Source organism: Podarcis cretensis, assembly GCF_951804945.1.
Source record: "Podarcis cretensis genome assembly, chromosome: 6".
In the NCBI taxonomy this organism is placed as follows: Eukaryota; Metazoa; Chordata; class Lepidosauria; order Squamata; family Lacertidae; genus Podarcis; species Podarcis cretensis.
Genome location: NC_137175.1, coordinates 95,726,547 through 95,743,007, shown reverse-complemented (window position 1 = coordinate 95,743,007; position 16,461 = coordinate 95,726,547). Strand labels below are relative to the sequence as shown.

The 16,461-nt window shown below is 44.2% G+C and overlaps 1 protein-coding gene across 6 annotated transcripts in view; it reads left to right on the top strand.

Annotated features, from left to right (window-relative positions):
- Nucleotides 1-2,960: 2,960 nt before the first annotated feature.
- Nucleotides 2,961-16,461, top strand: part of TDRD5 (tudor domain containing 5) — a 30,551-nt gene continuing 17,050 nt past the window's right edge. Inside the window, exons 1-7 of one of the 6 annotated variants that reach the window (XM_079981203.1) lie at nt 2,961-3,272; nt 5,604-5,842; nt 6,781-7,203; nt 10,041-10,240; nt 13,135-13,218; nt 13,911-13,967; nt 15,962-16,115. In XM_079981203.1, the coding sequence (XP_079837329.1) occupies nt 5,611-5,842; nt 6,781-7,203; nt 10,041-10,240; nt 13,135-13,218; nt 13,911-13,967; nt 15,962-16,115 (1,150 nt within the window). In that variant the 5' untranslated portion in view covers nt 2,961-3,272; nt 5,604-5,610. Of the gene's footprint in view, nt 3,273-3,302; nt 3,515-4,651; nt 5,843-6,780; nt 7,204-10,040; nt 10,241-13,134; nt 13,219-13,910; nt 13,968-15,961; nt 16,116-16,461 lie in introns of those variants that run through there. The other 5 variants (XM_079981202.1, XM_079981201.1, XM_079981205.1 and 2 more) reach the window with 5 other exon arrangements.

Genomic DNA, 16,461 nt, shown 5'->3' with positions numbered 1-16,461 from the left:
CAGACAAATAAATGAGAGGCACAGTGGTATATGGTTACCAAGCTCTGGCCTGGCCTCCTGCCATTCTGGCCAGCACTTATATTTCCTTAATCCAGCCCCCTTGCTCCTCCTGTGGCTGCCTCTGTCCAATCAGCCTGGTTGAAATTCCTATTGGCTGTTTGCTAGAACCAATCACAAAAGATACACCCATTTCCTTTTGCCCTTTTATGGGAAACAAAAAGCTATATATTCTTCTATCTATAAATGACAAATAAGTAGTAATATATCTTACATGTGTCTCAACAAGGAACCTTAATTACCAGCTCACCTCTTACCCTCCTTGCCCTATTGCCCTCCAAAACAAATGGTTAATCTTAAATTTTTATCTTAAACAGATGTCAAGGATCTTGAGTTCACATCATCATTGAAAGATCTCCTTCTCTTGGAGGTCTTTAAACAAAGGCCTGACAACCATATGTGTGCTCTAATGATGTTTCCTGCTTGGCAGGGGGGCTGGGCTGATGGCTGATGGCCCCTGTGATCTCTTCCAACTATATGAAATAAGAATCTAGCATAAGGATTTAACATTTCTTTCTTTCTAAATCCTTTGCATAATTACATTTAAGCCAATATATTTAATACATAACATAGATAGCTTTTTAGAAGAATAAACCTTTTCAAAGTAAAAAAGGAAGGAACAGTTTCCAGCCTCAAAATAAGATAGGAAGAAACCTATCTTCTCCAGCCAAGCCAGTTGCCTTTTTCACTGCTCTTGACCTTTCAACCTTAGGAAAATATGGCTCAAGTTTAATGGGAGGCACATGGTTTTATTTTACTATTTATCAACTCTTAATTATGTTTATCTCTTTTTTTATCTTCTGTAATATGTAGGGTCAGTGTAACCTTGGCTGTCAGCCTGTAATTCCCTTTTTACAACTTTGAGAATTGTTTTCTGCTATAAATCAGGGGGGCCCCTTGTCCAGGAGAATAAACATCTTGCCAAGGTTCTTAGGCAGCTGGTCTTCTGCCTGGCATGAACATTTGAAAATCTTTAAGCTCATTTTAAAATACAGGCCCTGATCAAGCCTTAATAAAAATGCAGGCTATGATTAGATGCCTCAACATAGGTTCCCTATTGGTAGGAGAAAATAACAGAGGCCAACCAGAGAATATTGAGAAGCAAAGCAGCTAGTAAGCTTGATCTTTATTGATCTGTTGCAACAGGGTGCTCCCCTCACATGCAGGAGAGGAGGAGGACAACCAAAATTGCTGTGCAAGTGCTTATAAAGACTTTTGAAATTCCCATCCTGTAGATCAAGACCACCCCCAGAAACATTATGCATTCATCACAGAAGGGCGATCTAAAACAGAACATTTGCATGTTGTTTTCTCCTGTCGCTTTGTTTATTTCCTGTCTGGCAGGTTTTGTTGTTGTTGTTTAGTCGTTTAGTCGTGTCCGACTCTTCGTGACCCCCTGGACCAGAGAACGCCAGGCACTCCTGTCCTCCACTGCCCCCCGCAGCTTGGTCAGACTCATGCTGGTAACCTCGAAAACACTGTCCAGCCATCTCGTCCTCTGTCGCCCCCTTCTCCTTGTGCCCTCCATCTTTCCCAACATCAGGGTCTTCTCCAGGGAGTCTTCTCTTCTCATGAAGTGGCCAAAGTACTGGAGCCTCAGCTTCACAATCTGTCCTTCCAGTGAGCACTCAGGGCTGATCTCCTTAAGAATGGAGAGGTTTGATCTTCTTGCAGTCCATGGGACTCTCAAGAGTCTCCTCCAGCACCATAATTCCAAAGCATCAATTCTTCGGCGATCAGCCTTCTTGATGGTCCAGCTCTCACTTCCATACATCACTACTGGGAAAACCATAGCTTTAACTATACGGACCTTTGTTGGCAAGGTGATATCTCTACTTCTCAAGATGCTGTCTAGGCCTGTCATTGCCCTTCTCCCAAGAAGCAGGCGTCTTTTAATTTCGTGGCTGCTGTCACCATCTGCAGTGATCATGGAGCCCAAGAAAGTAAAATCTCTCACTGCCTCCATTTCTTCCCCTTCTATTTGCCAGGAGGTGATGGGACCAGTGGCCATGATCTTCGTTTTTTTGATGTTGAGCTTCAGACCATATTTTGCACTCTCCTCTTTCACCCTCAATAAAAGGTTCTTTAATTCCTCCTCACTTTCTGCCATCAAGGTTGTGTCATCTGCATATCTGAGGTTGTTGATATTTCTTCCGGCAATCTTAATTCCGGCTAGGGATTCATCCAGCCCAGCCTTTCGCATGATGAATTCTGCATATAAGTTAAATAAGCAGGGAGACAAAATGCAGCCTTGTCGTACTCCTTTCCCAATTTTGAACCAGTCAGTTGTTCCATATCCAGTTCTAACTGTAGCTTCTTGTCCCACATAGAGATTTCTCAGGAGACAGATGAGGTGATCAGAGAAGCAAAGCAGCTAGTAAGCTTGATCTTTATTGATCTGTTGCAACAGGGTGCTCCCCTCACATGCAGGAGAGGAGGAGGACCCACAAAATTGCTGTGCAAGGGCTTATAAAGACTTTTGAAATTCCCATCCTGTAGATCAAGACCACCCCCAGAAACATTATGCATTCATCACAGAAGGGCGATCTAAAACAGAACATTTGCATGTTGTTTTCTCCTGTCGCTTTGTTTATTTCCTGTCTGGCAGGTTTCTTGATTGGATTTCCTTGGGAGCCTGGCCATTCTTTTGTAATGATAAGGCTCACACCCTTATTCAAACACAGATTAAGACAGGATCTGTGAAGGAAGAGACAATGGGGAGGCTTTTGCATTTTGACCATGCAGAGAAACATTTGCTCAGTTTAGGAATCAAAATGGTTCCAGGTTGGCTTTCCTGTGCTGTTCTATGCACGTGTGGTTATGAACGTTGCCATATATCTAAGACCATAAAATTCCCATCACATTATCCCCCCTTTAATTACAACACCCTCCTTCCCCCCTCCTTTTTCCCTCAGGCTGGCCAGGGCGTCGCGTGGAGCGGCCGCCCGTGAGGCGATTCCCGCTCCGAGGGGTGGGAGCGGCCCTCCTTTCCCGCCGCCCTCCTCTCTCGTGTTTGGTGCCGGTGGTTTGTTCAGGGGTGGGCTGTGCTCGTTTTATTTCAATTATTATTTGAAAAAGGCGCGAGGAGACGTTGGAAAGAGGGAGGGAAGAAGAAGAAGAGGCCGCCGCCGCCGCCGCCTTCTTGAGGTCTGGCTCCTTGAGAAGCCTTTCAAAAGAGCGGCGCCTGCGAGAGGGCGCGTTTTGCGCGTGCGGAGGTACAAACACGGCCCGTATATGAATTCGGGTGGCCGTTAAGAGGGAGGGGATTCAAAAGGAGGGAGGGCCGGAGGGCGGCGGAGCTGTTTGGCTTCGGGCGGGGCGGTCGGCGGGGCGCGTGCGTCTGAACGCGCCCAGTCTCGTGTCAGTCGGCCGAGGGCGCGACCCTGCTGTCCGGGCGAGGGGCTTCCTCCTCCTACACGTGAAGGGAAGTGGTGAGAAGGGGGTCGCAGGCGTGCAGGTCCAAAGAGGGCCAGCCCAGGGGGGAGGGAGGGTCGTCATTTGGCTATTTATTGTTTCTGACTTGTTTTAGCCCTTGGGAAAGGGTGGGATGGAAGCTTGGTTGGGCGGCCTAGATTCAAATCAAACACGCATATCCCTCCCTCAAATAACACGTGGGGAAGGGACAGGGTTGCATGGATAGCATAGAATAATGCAGGTTTTTTTTTATGGTGTGTTGTCCTTGGTGTCTAGAGTCGTTGCTTTTGTGGAAAGGATTTTTTCCTGGTTTGATTTTAAGATGGCGTATTCGTACCTGCTTGTTAATTAAACAAACATTCCCTCCCACCTTTTAATAAATAAATAAATAAATAAATAAAATTAAACGGCTTACAAGAATCATGTATGTCTTAGGTTGAGGTGACAGGGTTGGTTGCAATGTTGTTGTCGGAGGCAGTGGCGTAGCGTGGGGGGTGCAGGGGGGGCCGGGCGCAACATCTGGGGGTTAGGGAAATCCACGGGTTAGGGGGCGCAAATCCATGGGTTAGGGGGCGCAAATTACTTGCCTTGCCCCGGGTGCTGATAACCCACGCTACGCCACTGGTCAGAGGGCAGGTATGGCTTGTGGGAGCAGTGGCACCGACTTTGGGGCTGGACTCTTTGTGTATGGCTCATCCCCTTCCTGTAAAAAAGGGGGAAAGGGTTTATTGGGCTTGTGAAAGTTAACAGAAGATAACTTTCCAGGTTTATATTCAATCGTCGTTTCCCTCTGCTCCCAAACTCCCCCATGGGATAAGGTAAAGGTAAAGGTACCCCTGCCCGTACGGGCCAGTCTTGACAGACTCTGGGGTTGTGCGCCCATCTCACTTAAGAGGCCAGGGGCCAGCGCTGTCCAGAGACACTTCCGGGTCACGTGGCCAGCGTGACGAAGCTGCTCTGGCCAGAGCCAGAGCCAGAGCCGCACACGGAAACGCCGTTTACCTTCCCGCTGGTAAGCGGTCCCTATTTATCTACTTGCACCCGGAGGTGCTTTCGAACTGCTAGGTTGGCAGGCGCTGGGACCGAGCAGCGGGAGCGCACCCCGCCGCAGGGATTCGAACCGCCGACCTTTCGATCGGCAAGTCCTAGGCGCTGAGGCTTTAACCCACAGCGCCACCTGCGATAGTGAAAACTTAAAATTGCACCAAGCCGAGGCTGATCCAGGATGTTTTGCTAGGGCCAGATGGCAACCCCTGCCTCATTCTATCTACAGAAACTAAATGGGTGGCACTTGACTTCAACACTGGCAGCAGGATAGCATCCTCCACTGCACCAAAGGCAACATAATAGTTGAGGGTAGCTAGAACAGGTTGTGTAGTTGCACAGCTCTGTCCTCCCACAAAGGGAAATGGCCAAGAGACATAAGATGAGTAGCCAGGAGGCTGCTGCCTTAGGCGGTTGACTTTACCTAGTAGTAGGGCTGGTCCTTTTTATAGTCCCTAAATCTTGATGCCACTAGATCAGAACCTTCAAAGTTGTTATATCCATTTATGGGTGCAATCTAGCAGAATCTCAGCACTTACTAAATTCAGCAGGTTTTAGTGGGGATTACCGTACATTTATCAGTTGTCCATGACGGAGCTCTAAAGTGTTTATGACTGACTGAATTGTGCTCTTGATGCTTGCAAGTATTGCTTTTGGGGGAGCTTGGATGATGGGGTTTATCAGCGCTGTTAAAGAGAGATGAGATGAAAGATAAACCTTGTACCCAGTTTGCTCAGACTTTAACCGTAAGGGTTTGTTATAGTTGTGTGCTTCTGAGGCTCTGTGGTGGGGTACTAATCCCAACACTGTCATTAAAAAAAGAACTGATCAGGATATGCCCCACTGCCCCCTAAAAACCATGCAAAGGTTACCGTTGTAAAAACAAAGCAGCAGCTCTTTCTGAGCACCTGTTTTTTTCAGATCCCTCTGGGTTTCCAAGGCAAGCAGTATCTCTTTTTCAGTTTGTGTACCTGTACTGTGTTCTCCCTTGTCCATCTCACAGTAACGTTATCTGGTGATTATTAAGCCGGTTATCGCCAAGAGCAGTATTTCTTTGTCCTTTAACACTTCCTTCTCACCTCCCCCAGTGTCAACATGTCCGATCAAGAACGCCTGATGAACTCAATGAAGAAAGTAGTGAGGTCCCTTCTGACACCAGTCAAGGAAGGCCTCACCCCTATGGAGTTAAACAAAGAATACAAGTCTATGATAGGAGAACCACTTCCATTTCGTGCCCTGGGTTACCATTCTGTCATGGAGCTGGTGATGGATATGCCAGATGTTGTTAGCATCTGCCCTAGTGGAAATGGCAATACTGTCCTCAGAGGTGGGTTTTGGATTAGTCGGCAAGAGCAGGGAATGCCAATAAATGGGGAATAATGTTTGGCAGGCATACAGGGAGTTTAGGCTGGGTGGTTCAAGAAAGAATGGAACTTGGCCAAAGAGCTGCCTATTGTAAATATGTCCTGTAGTTTGATTTTGAGGTCCCTCCGAACATAAAGCAATCAAGGGCATTTCCCCGCAAAGTGCGGTTTGTTTTACAATAAAGGCAATTCTTCTGCAGTATTGTGTCATGGTGACACATTCCCCAAACATGGTTTAAATATGAACCAGTTTTTAAACCTAAAGAAGATGAAATCTGCATGTAAGAGTATTTTTTTAATGTGTTTAAGTTGCAGGGTATAATGCACTTAGACTTCACTCACAGGGTTAACAGAATTAAGCTATTCCCACAACAAATAGAAGGTACAGATTTGGACATAACGTAGCCCAAGACATTCAAAGTACTTTCAATTCTATGTATATAACATATTTTTTTGGTCATGTTTGATGTGTAATGTCTACCTAACAAGAGCCAGCACTCCAGGAGAGAGCACACCATGCGACATCTTCAACAGATTTCATGGTTGTGGGTGTTTCCCTTCACATACATGAATCACAAATACTGTAGGCTGGGGTGGTTGGTTGGGTTGCCTTGATGGTGGTAAGCAGGGAAGTAAGTATAGAAATGGAGGGTTGTACATGAGATTAAATAGAGAGGTATGGGGGCTCTAATAACTTAGGGAAAGAAGGATTTTCTGGTCTGAACAGCTGGGAAAATACCTATGCTTGCAAATCTACAAATATTGTGTATTATGATAACTAGCTGTATTTCTTTGGCAGTACCATTTTGTTGTAAGAGGATGGCAAGAAGAAAGGGGGGGGGAGGAGAGGAGAAATTTTCTGTGTCAATCAACTTTAACCATATGGGCTTCTGTCTTTTAGCTATTCCAGATGAGTCCACTGAGTTGATTGCAAGCTTGGTTGCCAGACAGAAAAGCAAACCGAAGCCATATTTTTCCAGGGGAAAGCCAAATTTCTCTTTTAATGCCAGATCTTGCTCTGGCCTGCCTCAGCCCCCCCGAATTTCTCTGCCCCGGCGGGGTCGGGTTTCTCCTACTCTGCCAGCTGTGGTAAAAAGTGAACTGAAGGAACTGCTGAGATCTTCACCTGTCCTGCTTTCAGATTTTGACAAAGCCTTTAGTCGGCACTTTGGACGGAAGTTTGAATTTATGCGTTTTGGGTTCTTCTCTATGTTAGAAGTGCTGAATGCAGCTTCAGATATCATCACGGTTGTGCAGACAAGGGCAGGCTCCTTGTTGACTCTAAAGCCCTCCATTAAGAAAAATCCAGAAAAGCTGCCAGAGTGTAAGTTTATGTTTGCTTAAATTCAGCTCTAGGGGAAAATGGCTCTTATTTGGCACCTTCATTTAGTTGAGATTCCTGCATTGCAAGGGGTTGAACTAGCTGACCCGATGACTCTACAACTCGTGTTTGCTTTACCCAATACTACCTTGCAGCCTTATGGTTTCTCTCCACATTAAACATACAAACTCCTTCTGCCCCAGCATGTAGATAAGTGCCCCTCTCGAGTGGTATGGCTGGAAGAGGTGGGATCACAAATATAGGAACTTTGAGAAACCTATCTGTTACTGGAAAATGAGTAGCACTGGGTAGAGTTAATTCCCTTCTGAGAACATGTGCTCTGTCTTGCTCTTTCTCAGACAGCAGCCAAGCATGAGAGTGGGAGTAGTTGAGTGAAGCAAAGACGTTGGTGCACTTCAATTAAAATAAATAATCTTAGTGTGTACTATTCATGTAGAATTTTGCACCCAACTGCAGATTGCACACAGTTGTGGACAAGAATCTACAAATAAATTATGTGCTCACTTCTATAGGTAGACAATTGATTTGTTTTTGTCACAGGTGCCAGTAAATAGAGTAAACTTGGGAAAAGGTTATGGTCTGAGGTTCAGAGAGCTTGGCTTTGTTACTGCAAAATTATGACCAAATTGCCAATTATTTTTTAGTAGCATTTGAAACTGAAAACCATAGTGAAATACCATCATGGGGGCGGGGAGTACACCCTCTTTGAATTCCATGGTTTTACATATAAGGACATAGTAACAATCATCTGTTCCTTAGCAGGTCTTAAAATTAGGTAAATACAACCTCAGATGAACAACAACACATGACATATCACAACGTGTCATGATTAATTTAATAGAAATGAATCCAAAATGGAGAAGCCTTATGATTCAGTAGCTTGTAGAACAACCTTTAGCAGCAATAACTTGAAGTAATCGTTTTCTGTATGACTTTATCAGTTTCCCACATCATTGTGGAGTAATTTTGACCCACTCTTCTTTACAACATTGCTTCAGTTCATTAAGGTTTGCTGGCATCTCTTTACGGACAGCTTACTAAAGGTATTGCCCTAGCATTTCAATTGGGTTGAGGTCTGGACTTTGACTAGGCCATTGCAACACCTTGATTCTTTTTCAGCCATTCTGTTGTAGATTTGCTGGTGTGCTTGGGATCCTTGTCCTGTTTCATGACCCAGTTTCAGCCAAGCTTCAGCTGTTGGGCAGATGGACTCACATTTGACTCTAGAATACTTTGGTATACAGAGAAGTTCATGGTGACTCAATGATTGCAGGGTTCCCAGGTCCTGTGGTTACAAAACAAGCTAAAATCATCAACCCTCCACCACTGTGCTTGACAGCTGATACGAGGTGTTTGTGCTGATATGCTGTGTTTGGTTTTCACCAAATGTGACGCTGTGCATTATGGCCCAAAATCTCCACTTTGGTACCGTCTGCCCAAGGGACATTGTTCCAGAGCTTTGTGCTTTGTTCAGATGCAACTTTGCAAACCTAAGCCATGCTGCCATATTCTTTTTATAGAGAAGAGGCTTTCCCCTGGCAACCCTTCAAAACAAAGCATACTTGTTCTGTCTTTTTCTGATTGTACTGTTATGAACTTTAACATTTAACATACTAAGGCCTGTAGACTCTGAGATGTAACTCTTGAGTTACTTGCAATCTTGAATGTTTTCCACTTTTGAATAATCTTTCTCACTGTGGAATGATGGAATTAAAATTGGATATGGCTTTATAACCCTTCCCAGTTTCATGGGCAGCAATTACCGTATTTTTTGCTCCATAAGACGCACCTAGTTTTTAGAGGGGGAAAGCAAGGAAAAAAATTCTTTAAAGGGAGCACTGAGCAGAGTCTGTATGCATCCCAGGCTCTTCTCAGCACTCCCTTTTATGAGCTGCGTGGAACGTGTGTGCGGAGCTTGCAGGCTTTTCCCCGAGGAGGGAGAAGGGCAGCCCGTCACTGGCCCCCAAGAGCCGCACACACGATCCACGTGGCTCGTGAAAGGGAGCGCTGAGCAGAGTCTCCCACCTGCATTCACTCCATAAGACGCACACACATTTCCCCTTACTTTTTAGGAGGGGAAAAGTGTGTCTTATGGAGCGAAAAATACAGTACTGCTTCTCTAGGAGCATTGCTGATGTCTTTCCTCCTTGGCATTGTGTTATCTAGACCAGCAAACTGATAAAACTTCAGCTTTTGTAAAGGTGGGTACACTTGCTGATGATCAATTAAGCAAGCACATTTGATTAGCAGCAACTGTCTTCTACTTAGCCCCTTAATTCCTATGGAAGCAGTAAGTTTTTCACAAATAGCTTCCCCATTTTGGCTTTATTTTTGTTACATAAATCACGGCATGTTGTAATATGACATCTGATGTTGTTCATCTGAGGTTGTATTTACTTAATTTTAAGACCTGCTAAGGAACAGATGACTGTTATTATGTCCTCATATGGTCAACCACAGAATTCAAAGAGGGTGTACTTTCTCTCTCCCCCCCCCCCCATGACTGTAAGTATTCATGAAGGCTCTGCATTAAGCTCATTCTTCCTTTCTGCTTTGTCACTTAAGCAGAATGGTGATCCTTGTTCTAATCCTTGTGCACTTGAGCTGATGAGTGAGTCATCTTGTATCTGCTCAAACATGCAAGTGATAAATAAAACAATATAGTAAGGGGTTTTGTGCTGTTGGCTTATATTGAGATTCTGCTGCTCTTGGAGGTGTTCTTGGAAACGAGTGTGAGCCTTCCAGCATTGCCTACCTAGGGAAAACAGAAAACTGTCACGTGAAATCATGTCTGTAAACCCTTTCTTGGCTTTATTAAGGCAAAGCCGTGATTTCATCACATAAGACAAAGCAGACTTTGCCTACTACTCTGCCAGCACCTGCAGTGAAGAAATCTTCAACCCCTGCCCTACCTATGGATAATCGCAATCCATCTCCAAGCCAGGAATCTGATGCTTTAGTAGTAGAGTTGAAACCAGTGGAAACCCCGTTAGTGAGAACTGATGAGAGGATGAAACAAGTAAGTAATAGAAACATTGCACTCCAAAGGTGACTAAACTAAGGGGATATTTAATTAGTTATTATGAGAAAATGAGAATCCGTATGGACACATTTCATATTGTTTAGTGTCTTAATTAGTACACATCGCCCATGTAGAAGAATTTTAAACCTAAGTTCTTAAAGATGAGAAAAGATCTGCTTTAAGCTGGGTGAGGACAGAGGTTGCCAGCCTTCTTGGTTGGGCCAGTGGGCATATTTGGAATCTGCCAGTCATAAAATGGGCACTTGACATAATTAGTGATGTTAAATTCTCGAGAATAATCTCGATTAATGAGGTGTGTACATTTAAAGCAGCTGTGTAGACGACACAGAATTTACAGTTTGTGGAGAATATTCTCCAGATAATTTTCTAGCATCACATAACTAGGCATCTGTGGGATGTGTCATGACACAAAATAGCTGCCATATCTAAAAGAGAAAAAATGAAGACCACAGAATAGTGCAGGCATGCCTCCCCCCCCATCAGTGGGAATTGCTACTGTACTCGCTCAAAGAGAGAAGCTCAGCTCCTCTTCTCACGGTTACCTCCCAGCATAACAGCATAATATGCTTCTGCAGCAAATGCAAATAGTTAATCAAAATGACTGTCACAGCAAGGAAAATGTAAATTGGACGAAAGAGGAGTTTTCCAAAGGAATGCTCACTGAGTTCATAGACAATTTGTTGATCTGGGTGCTTCCACACTAGACATTTGGTGTGGCATTGCCGTGCCTTTTTCACTCACTCTTTACTGGGCACACTTGTTACGCGGTCCTGTGGTTTTTCCATATTTTTCAGACTGCAGAGGAAGATCAGAAAAACAGTGCAGTTTTTGTAGGTGTAGACAGCCTTGATGCTTCTGTTCAGCTTATTTTTTTATTAAAAAGGGTTTTTGATGCGTGTAGTGACTTTCGGAAGATTACAGTAGTGCCATTCAAAATCCCTTCGCTTTTCATCCAGACCTTTTTTTGTTAACCAGCTTTTAATTAGCACTGAAGAGCTTTGTGTAAGCATTTATATTAAAATATTAATATTTCTAAAATAGATCTTTTTAATGAACAAATGTTCTAAAGCGGTAGCTATACAATTTTTAAAAATGAACCCTGCTGCCTTTCTTGTCACCACTATTGTAACAATGCTTTTGTCCCCCACCTTCAATTTAAACACTTACGTTTCCATACAAATGTTAAATTGCTTGTCATTTTGGCATTTACTGAAGTGTACAATGGCCAATCAAGTCTCAGTGAATGCTCTTAGTGTTAATTATTTTTCTTTTGAAGGATCACTTAGACTTTTATTTTTATTTCCTTTTGCTGCTCATACAAATTAGACACTCCCAAACCACAGCTGCTGTGCTACATGCTCTGTGTGGGCAGAACATATAAGGATGTAGACACTGGAAACACACAGTGCCCCTGATAGTGTGGAGAGTTGATTGCTCTTCCATATTTAGCTCACTGCAATTATTACCTCTAGGAGCTGCCTTTTGGAAGCAGGCTTGGAATTGTTATCTTGCATTTCTATCAGTGAAAAAGTACTGCAAACTGCAGAGGTCTTTGAAAAAACAAGGCAGGAGACTTCTTGCCTGACTCAGTCAATGGATGGGAGTTTAGTCGGCAGTTATTGCTGCAGTCCTTACCCTATACACCTTACCCTATACAGTAGTACCTTGGGTTAAGTATTTAATTCGTTCCGGAGGTCCGTTCTTAACCTGAAACTGTTCTTAACCTGAAGCACCACTTTAGCTAATGGGGCCTCCCGCTGCTGCCGCGCCGCCGGAGCACAATTTCTGTTCTCATCCTGAAGCAAAGTTCTTAACCTGAGGTACTATTTTTGGGTTAGCGGAGTCTGTAACCTGAAGCGTCTGTAACCCGAGGTACCACTGTACCACTAAAAATGTAAGCTTGTGTCCAGTGAATTTAAAAAGTAGCAGCAGCAGCATGGACTACACTTACACTGGGCAAGATGCAGTGGTTTGGTGGTAAGGGCACCTTATTACCTGCCCTTTACCCTAAGTTCCCAAGGCTGGTTGCATCATTACAACACAATATTGTAAACAGGTGAAAACAACTTAAAACCACAGAAATAATGTGGATCCTAAAAGTCTACATCTCAACTTTGGAAAGCCAGGATAAAGAGGTGCAACTTCAGCATTCCCTAGAAGCTGTATAATGATGGTGCCAGATGCACCTCTGTGGGGAGGAAATTTCACAGCTCGGGCTACCATGGAGAATGCCCTCTGCTGAACCACCTTCTCCCTCGCTCGCTTCTGAGGGCGATGGAGCAACTAAGAGTGACCCCTCTGCCAATCTTGATACCCGAGATTCTGTAGGGAAGGAGGTGGTCTTTCAGGTATCGGGACTGAATTGTTTAGGGCTTTAAACACTAATGTGAGCACCTTGAATTGGGCGCATAACTTTTTTTTTCTTTGGCTCCTGCAGAGGAGGACAGGGTTATCACTAAACAGAAGCTGTTGTTAAAAGTAGGTTCCTCTAATTTTCGGGTATTGGAAACTATTTTGTCCAATGATGTCATTCCTGCTATATAATTATACAATAGTATGTATATTTTAAATGTAGGTGGGAGGTCAGGCTGTGTGAGAGTGAGCAGGAAGAAGAGGGCACCAAAGGCGGGGAAATGTAAAGACTGCTGCTTTTAAAAAATGGAACTTGTTTACAATATTTGTACCTATCTTATCATGTAATCTTGATATGTTATCTACCATTAATATATCTGAAATGATTGATGTGTGGTATTCAAAACTTTGTGTGAAGTTTCCAGTGTAAATGCCACATTTATATGAATGGATGCCAATTTGTATTCACTGGCTTTTCCTCTCACTTTCTTCATATCTGTGGAATCTGTTTCTCAAAGCTAGAGAAGGAGATGCAGATAGCACTTTCCCAGAAAGGACCTGGAGGGACAATCAGCTCAGAACTTAAGGAAAAAATAAGAACTGTAAGTGTTCATAATTTAAGGAACTTAGGTTGATTTTTTTTTTAAAGGCATGCCATTAATTAAAACTATGCAAAGGAGCCTTTCAGGAGCCTTAGGCAAACATTCACTGCCTTGCTGCCCACCCTCTTTCCTGGTGTGAGGCATATGATGATTTGACCATTTGTCTGAGCTGGCAGACTGGCTTGTGCTTACTTTGCAAATCAGGATTGAAAACTAAGGAAGAATGTCTGAATTAATAATTTTAAAACCCAGCCTGTGTGCCCCTCTCCTTGACCTCTTATATTCCAGAAAACCTGGGCTGGATCTAGACACATCAAAGAAGCGTTTCAGTTTAAAGCATTGTAAATTTAAACGGAAAACAGGTGGAGAAAAATAGGACTCCGCATCGCCATATGGTGGCACAATGTTATATCACACATACAACACATAAATCACTTTTTTTTAACCAGTCTAGCGGAGTCCTGGGTGCTTTAAAGAAAAAAACTGGGAAATTGTATTACATGTAGCTGTGTATAGAAAATAAACTTTTGTGCCTGTATATTTTTATTTTGCAAATGTTTTCTTACATGCAAGACAGGTGGCTAGTTGGGGGGGGGGTATTGTTGTAAATGTTTGTTTCATGTGCAACATTCTTACCGGCTGTTTAGACTGTATGACAACTAATTGTTGACTTTATGTTGTTTGCAATTTAGATTGTAGCGCAGCACCCCGAAGGATTGCTTGTTTCTAAGTTACCTGGTGAATTTGAGGTATGTTTCCCCCTTTCGGAAGTTGCTTTTGTCCTTTTTGAGCCAGTGTGGTGTAGTGGTTAAGAGCGGTAGTCTCGTAATCTGGGGAACTGGGTTCGATTCCCCGCTCCTCCACATGCAGCTGCTGGGTGACCTTGGGCCAGTCACACTTCTCTGAAGTCTCTCAGCCCCACTCACCTCACAGAGTGTTTGTTGTGAGGAGGAATGGAAAGGAGAATGTTAGCCGCTTTGAGACTCCTTCGGGTAGTGATAAAGCGGGATATCAAATCCAAACTACTACTACTACTACTACTCTTCTTCTTCTTCTTCTTCTTCTTCTCTGTGTATGTTTCTACTGAAACAAATATTGGCGCCTGAGTCAGAGAGACAGCCAATAGCTCAGCATGCTAGACCACAGTTTGCTTGGGCTCGTTCCAGCTCATGCACACTCTTCTAAACCATGGTTCAGCACATTAGTGCACAATCTACACCCCTTGATTTAATATTATATAGCCTTTGGTCTTTTGGTAATGGGTGGCGGGAAGAAGGGAAGCGGGGGGGGGGGGGTCATAGCTGTCAAGCGTCCTTTATTTGGCGGGAAAGTCTCTTATCCCAGCGCTGTGACCCGCTGCTGTCCCTTATTGATGATGTCCCTTAAATTTCCCGGGTTTCAAAGGAAGCAGCTCCTCTCCCTCCCTCCCTGCCGGCCAAGGAGGAGGGAGGCTCCAACTGTGTTGCTTGGCTCACTCAATAAGGAGTCTAAGAATGGCTGGGGGGTGGAGCTTGCATGCCTTGTGCCGATCAAATTGGCCGCGTTGCCTGGGGACTCGCCTTTGCTCAGCGATTCCCAGTGAAGAGGTGATGGTGGTTTCCCTTGCTGCATCCCCTTTGCCGGGTTGCTGCGCTGTGGGAACCACCACTTGAGGCTTCGTTTGGCTGCTGGCTGGGCTTTCTGCCTTTGGCTCGGAGGGGCTCAGAAGTTGAACATACCTGTGCTTGGAAAATCCCTTATTTTGGCTGCTGATCCCTTATTTTCAAGGCTGCTGGTCCCTTATTTTCAAATCTGTAAGCTGACAGCTATGGGGGGGGGGGAGTGATAGTTCTGCCCTTAAGAGGTTACCTCTAAGGGTATGTGGCCCTCAGCAGAAAAAGCATTGCCTGCTCCTGGTTTGGTTTTATTGTTGCCTCCCTGTAATCTTATGGGACGCGGGTGGCACTGTGGGTAAAACCTCAGTGCCTAGGACTTGCCGATCGTATGGTTGGTGGTTCGAATCCCCGCAGCGGGGTGAGCTCCCGTCTTCGGTCCCAGCTCCTGCCCACCTAGCAGTTCGAAAGCACCCCTAAGTGCAAGTAGATAAATTGGTACCGCTATATAGCGGGAAGGTAAACGGCTTTTCCGTGTGCTGCGCTGGTGCTGGCTCGCCAGAGCAGCTTCGTCACGCTGGCCATGTGACCAGGAGGTGTCTCCGGACAGCGCTGGCTCCTGGCCTCTTAAGTGAGATAAGCGCACAACCCTAGAGTCGGACACGACTGGCCCGTACGGGCAGGGGTACCTTTACCTTTACCTTTACCCTGTAATCTTACTCTATTTTTTTGGGGGGGTGAGGGAAGTTCTTCTAATCTTCCTTTTCTTTTGCTTAGTTAAATCTCTGATTCGAATTTCAATTTAGTAGGCTAAAATATTGTTCAGCGTTGACCAAAAGTGAACAAAACAGACAAGAAATTTTACTGGGTTATATTCTCTGGGTGAAAATGGAGATACTTTCCAGTTTTATGGATCAGATTCAAAGAGATTTCCTACGAAAAGTTCAAATTCAATATTTTCCCTTTTCTCCACCCCACTTGCTGCCCATTTCCTTCTTGAGCAGCACTTGAACTAAATGTTTTGGAGAGCTTTTAAGCTTCCAAAAAGTACCTATTTTTTATTGCTGTTAGTATAGCTATTGCAAGTCCAAAGGAATAATATTGCACGACGTCCTTTTTGCTTTGATTAATCAGATTTTCTTTATATCTAGCGACATTTTAAAGAAATACTGGCAGTAAAGAAACTAGGTTTCTTAAACCTGATGGAACTGGTTGGTGCCCTTAGTGATGTTCTCCATATTGAATGCAAAGAAGGGGAACAAGACTGGCGCATCTTTGACATTGAGTCACAGCGCATAAGAGATGGTAAGTGGGGAACACTGCCTTTGCAGATACTTCCAAGGTGGCAGGTTGGATTGGGCTCCAACAAACTGCTTAACCCATGCCATTTGATAAAGCAAGTTTGCATTTGGGTTGCAATAGACTATAATTTATACCAAAGGTGTGTTGATAGGCCCCTATTGTTTTTCCCTTGGCACACAATATGTTATCGCATGCCATCCCAATTTCCAAGTACAGTGGTACCTCGGGTGAAAATGGCAGTTGAAACATGTTTCTTTAAAACATATAACTATCGTTACGTGTAGTTTGGCCTTGCCTCTGTGATATATGATTCTTGAATGCAAACTTCCTCCTTTGGGCTTGAACTTTG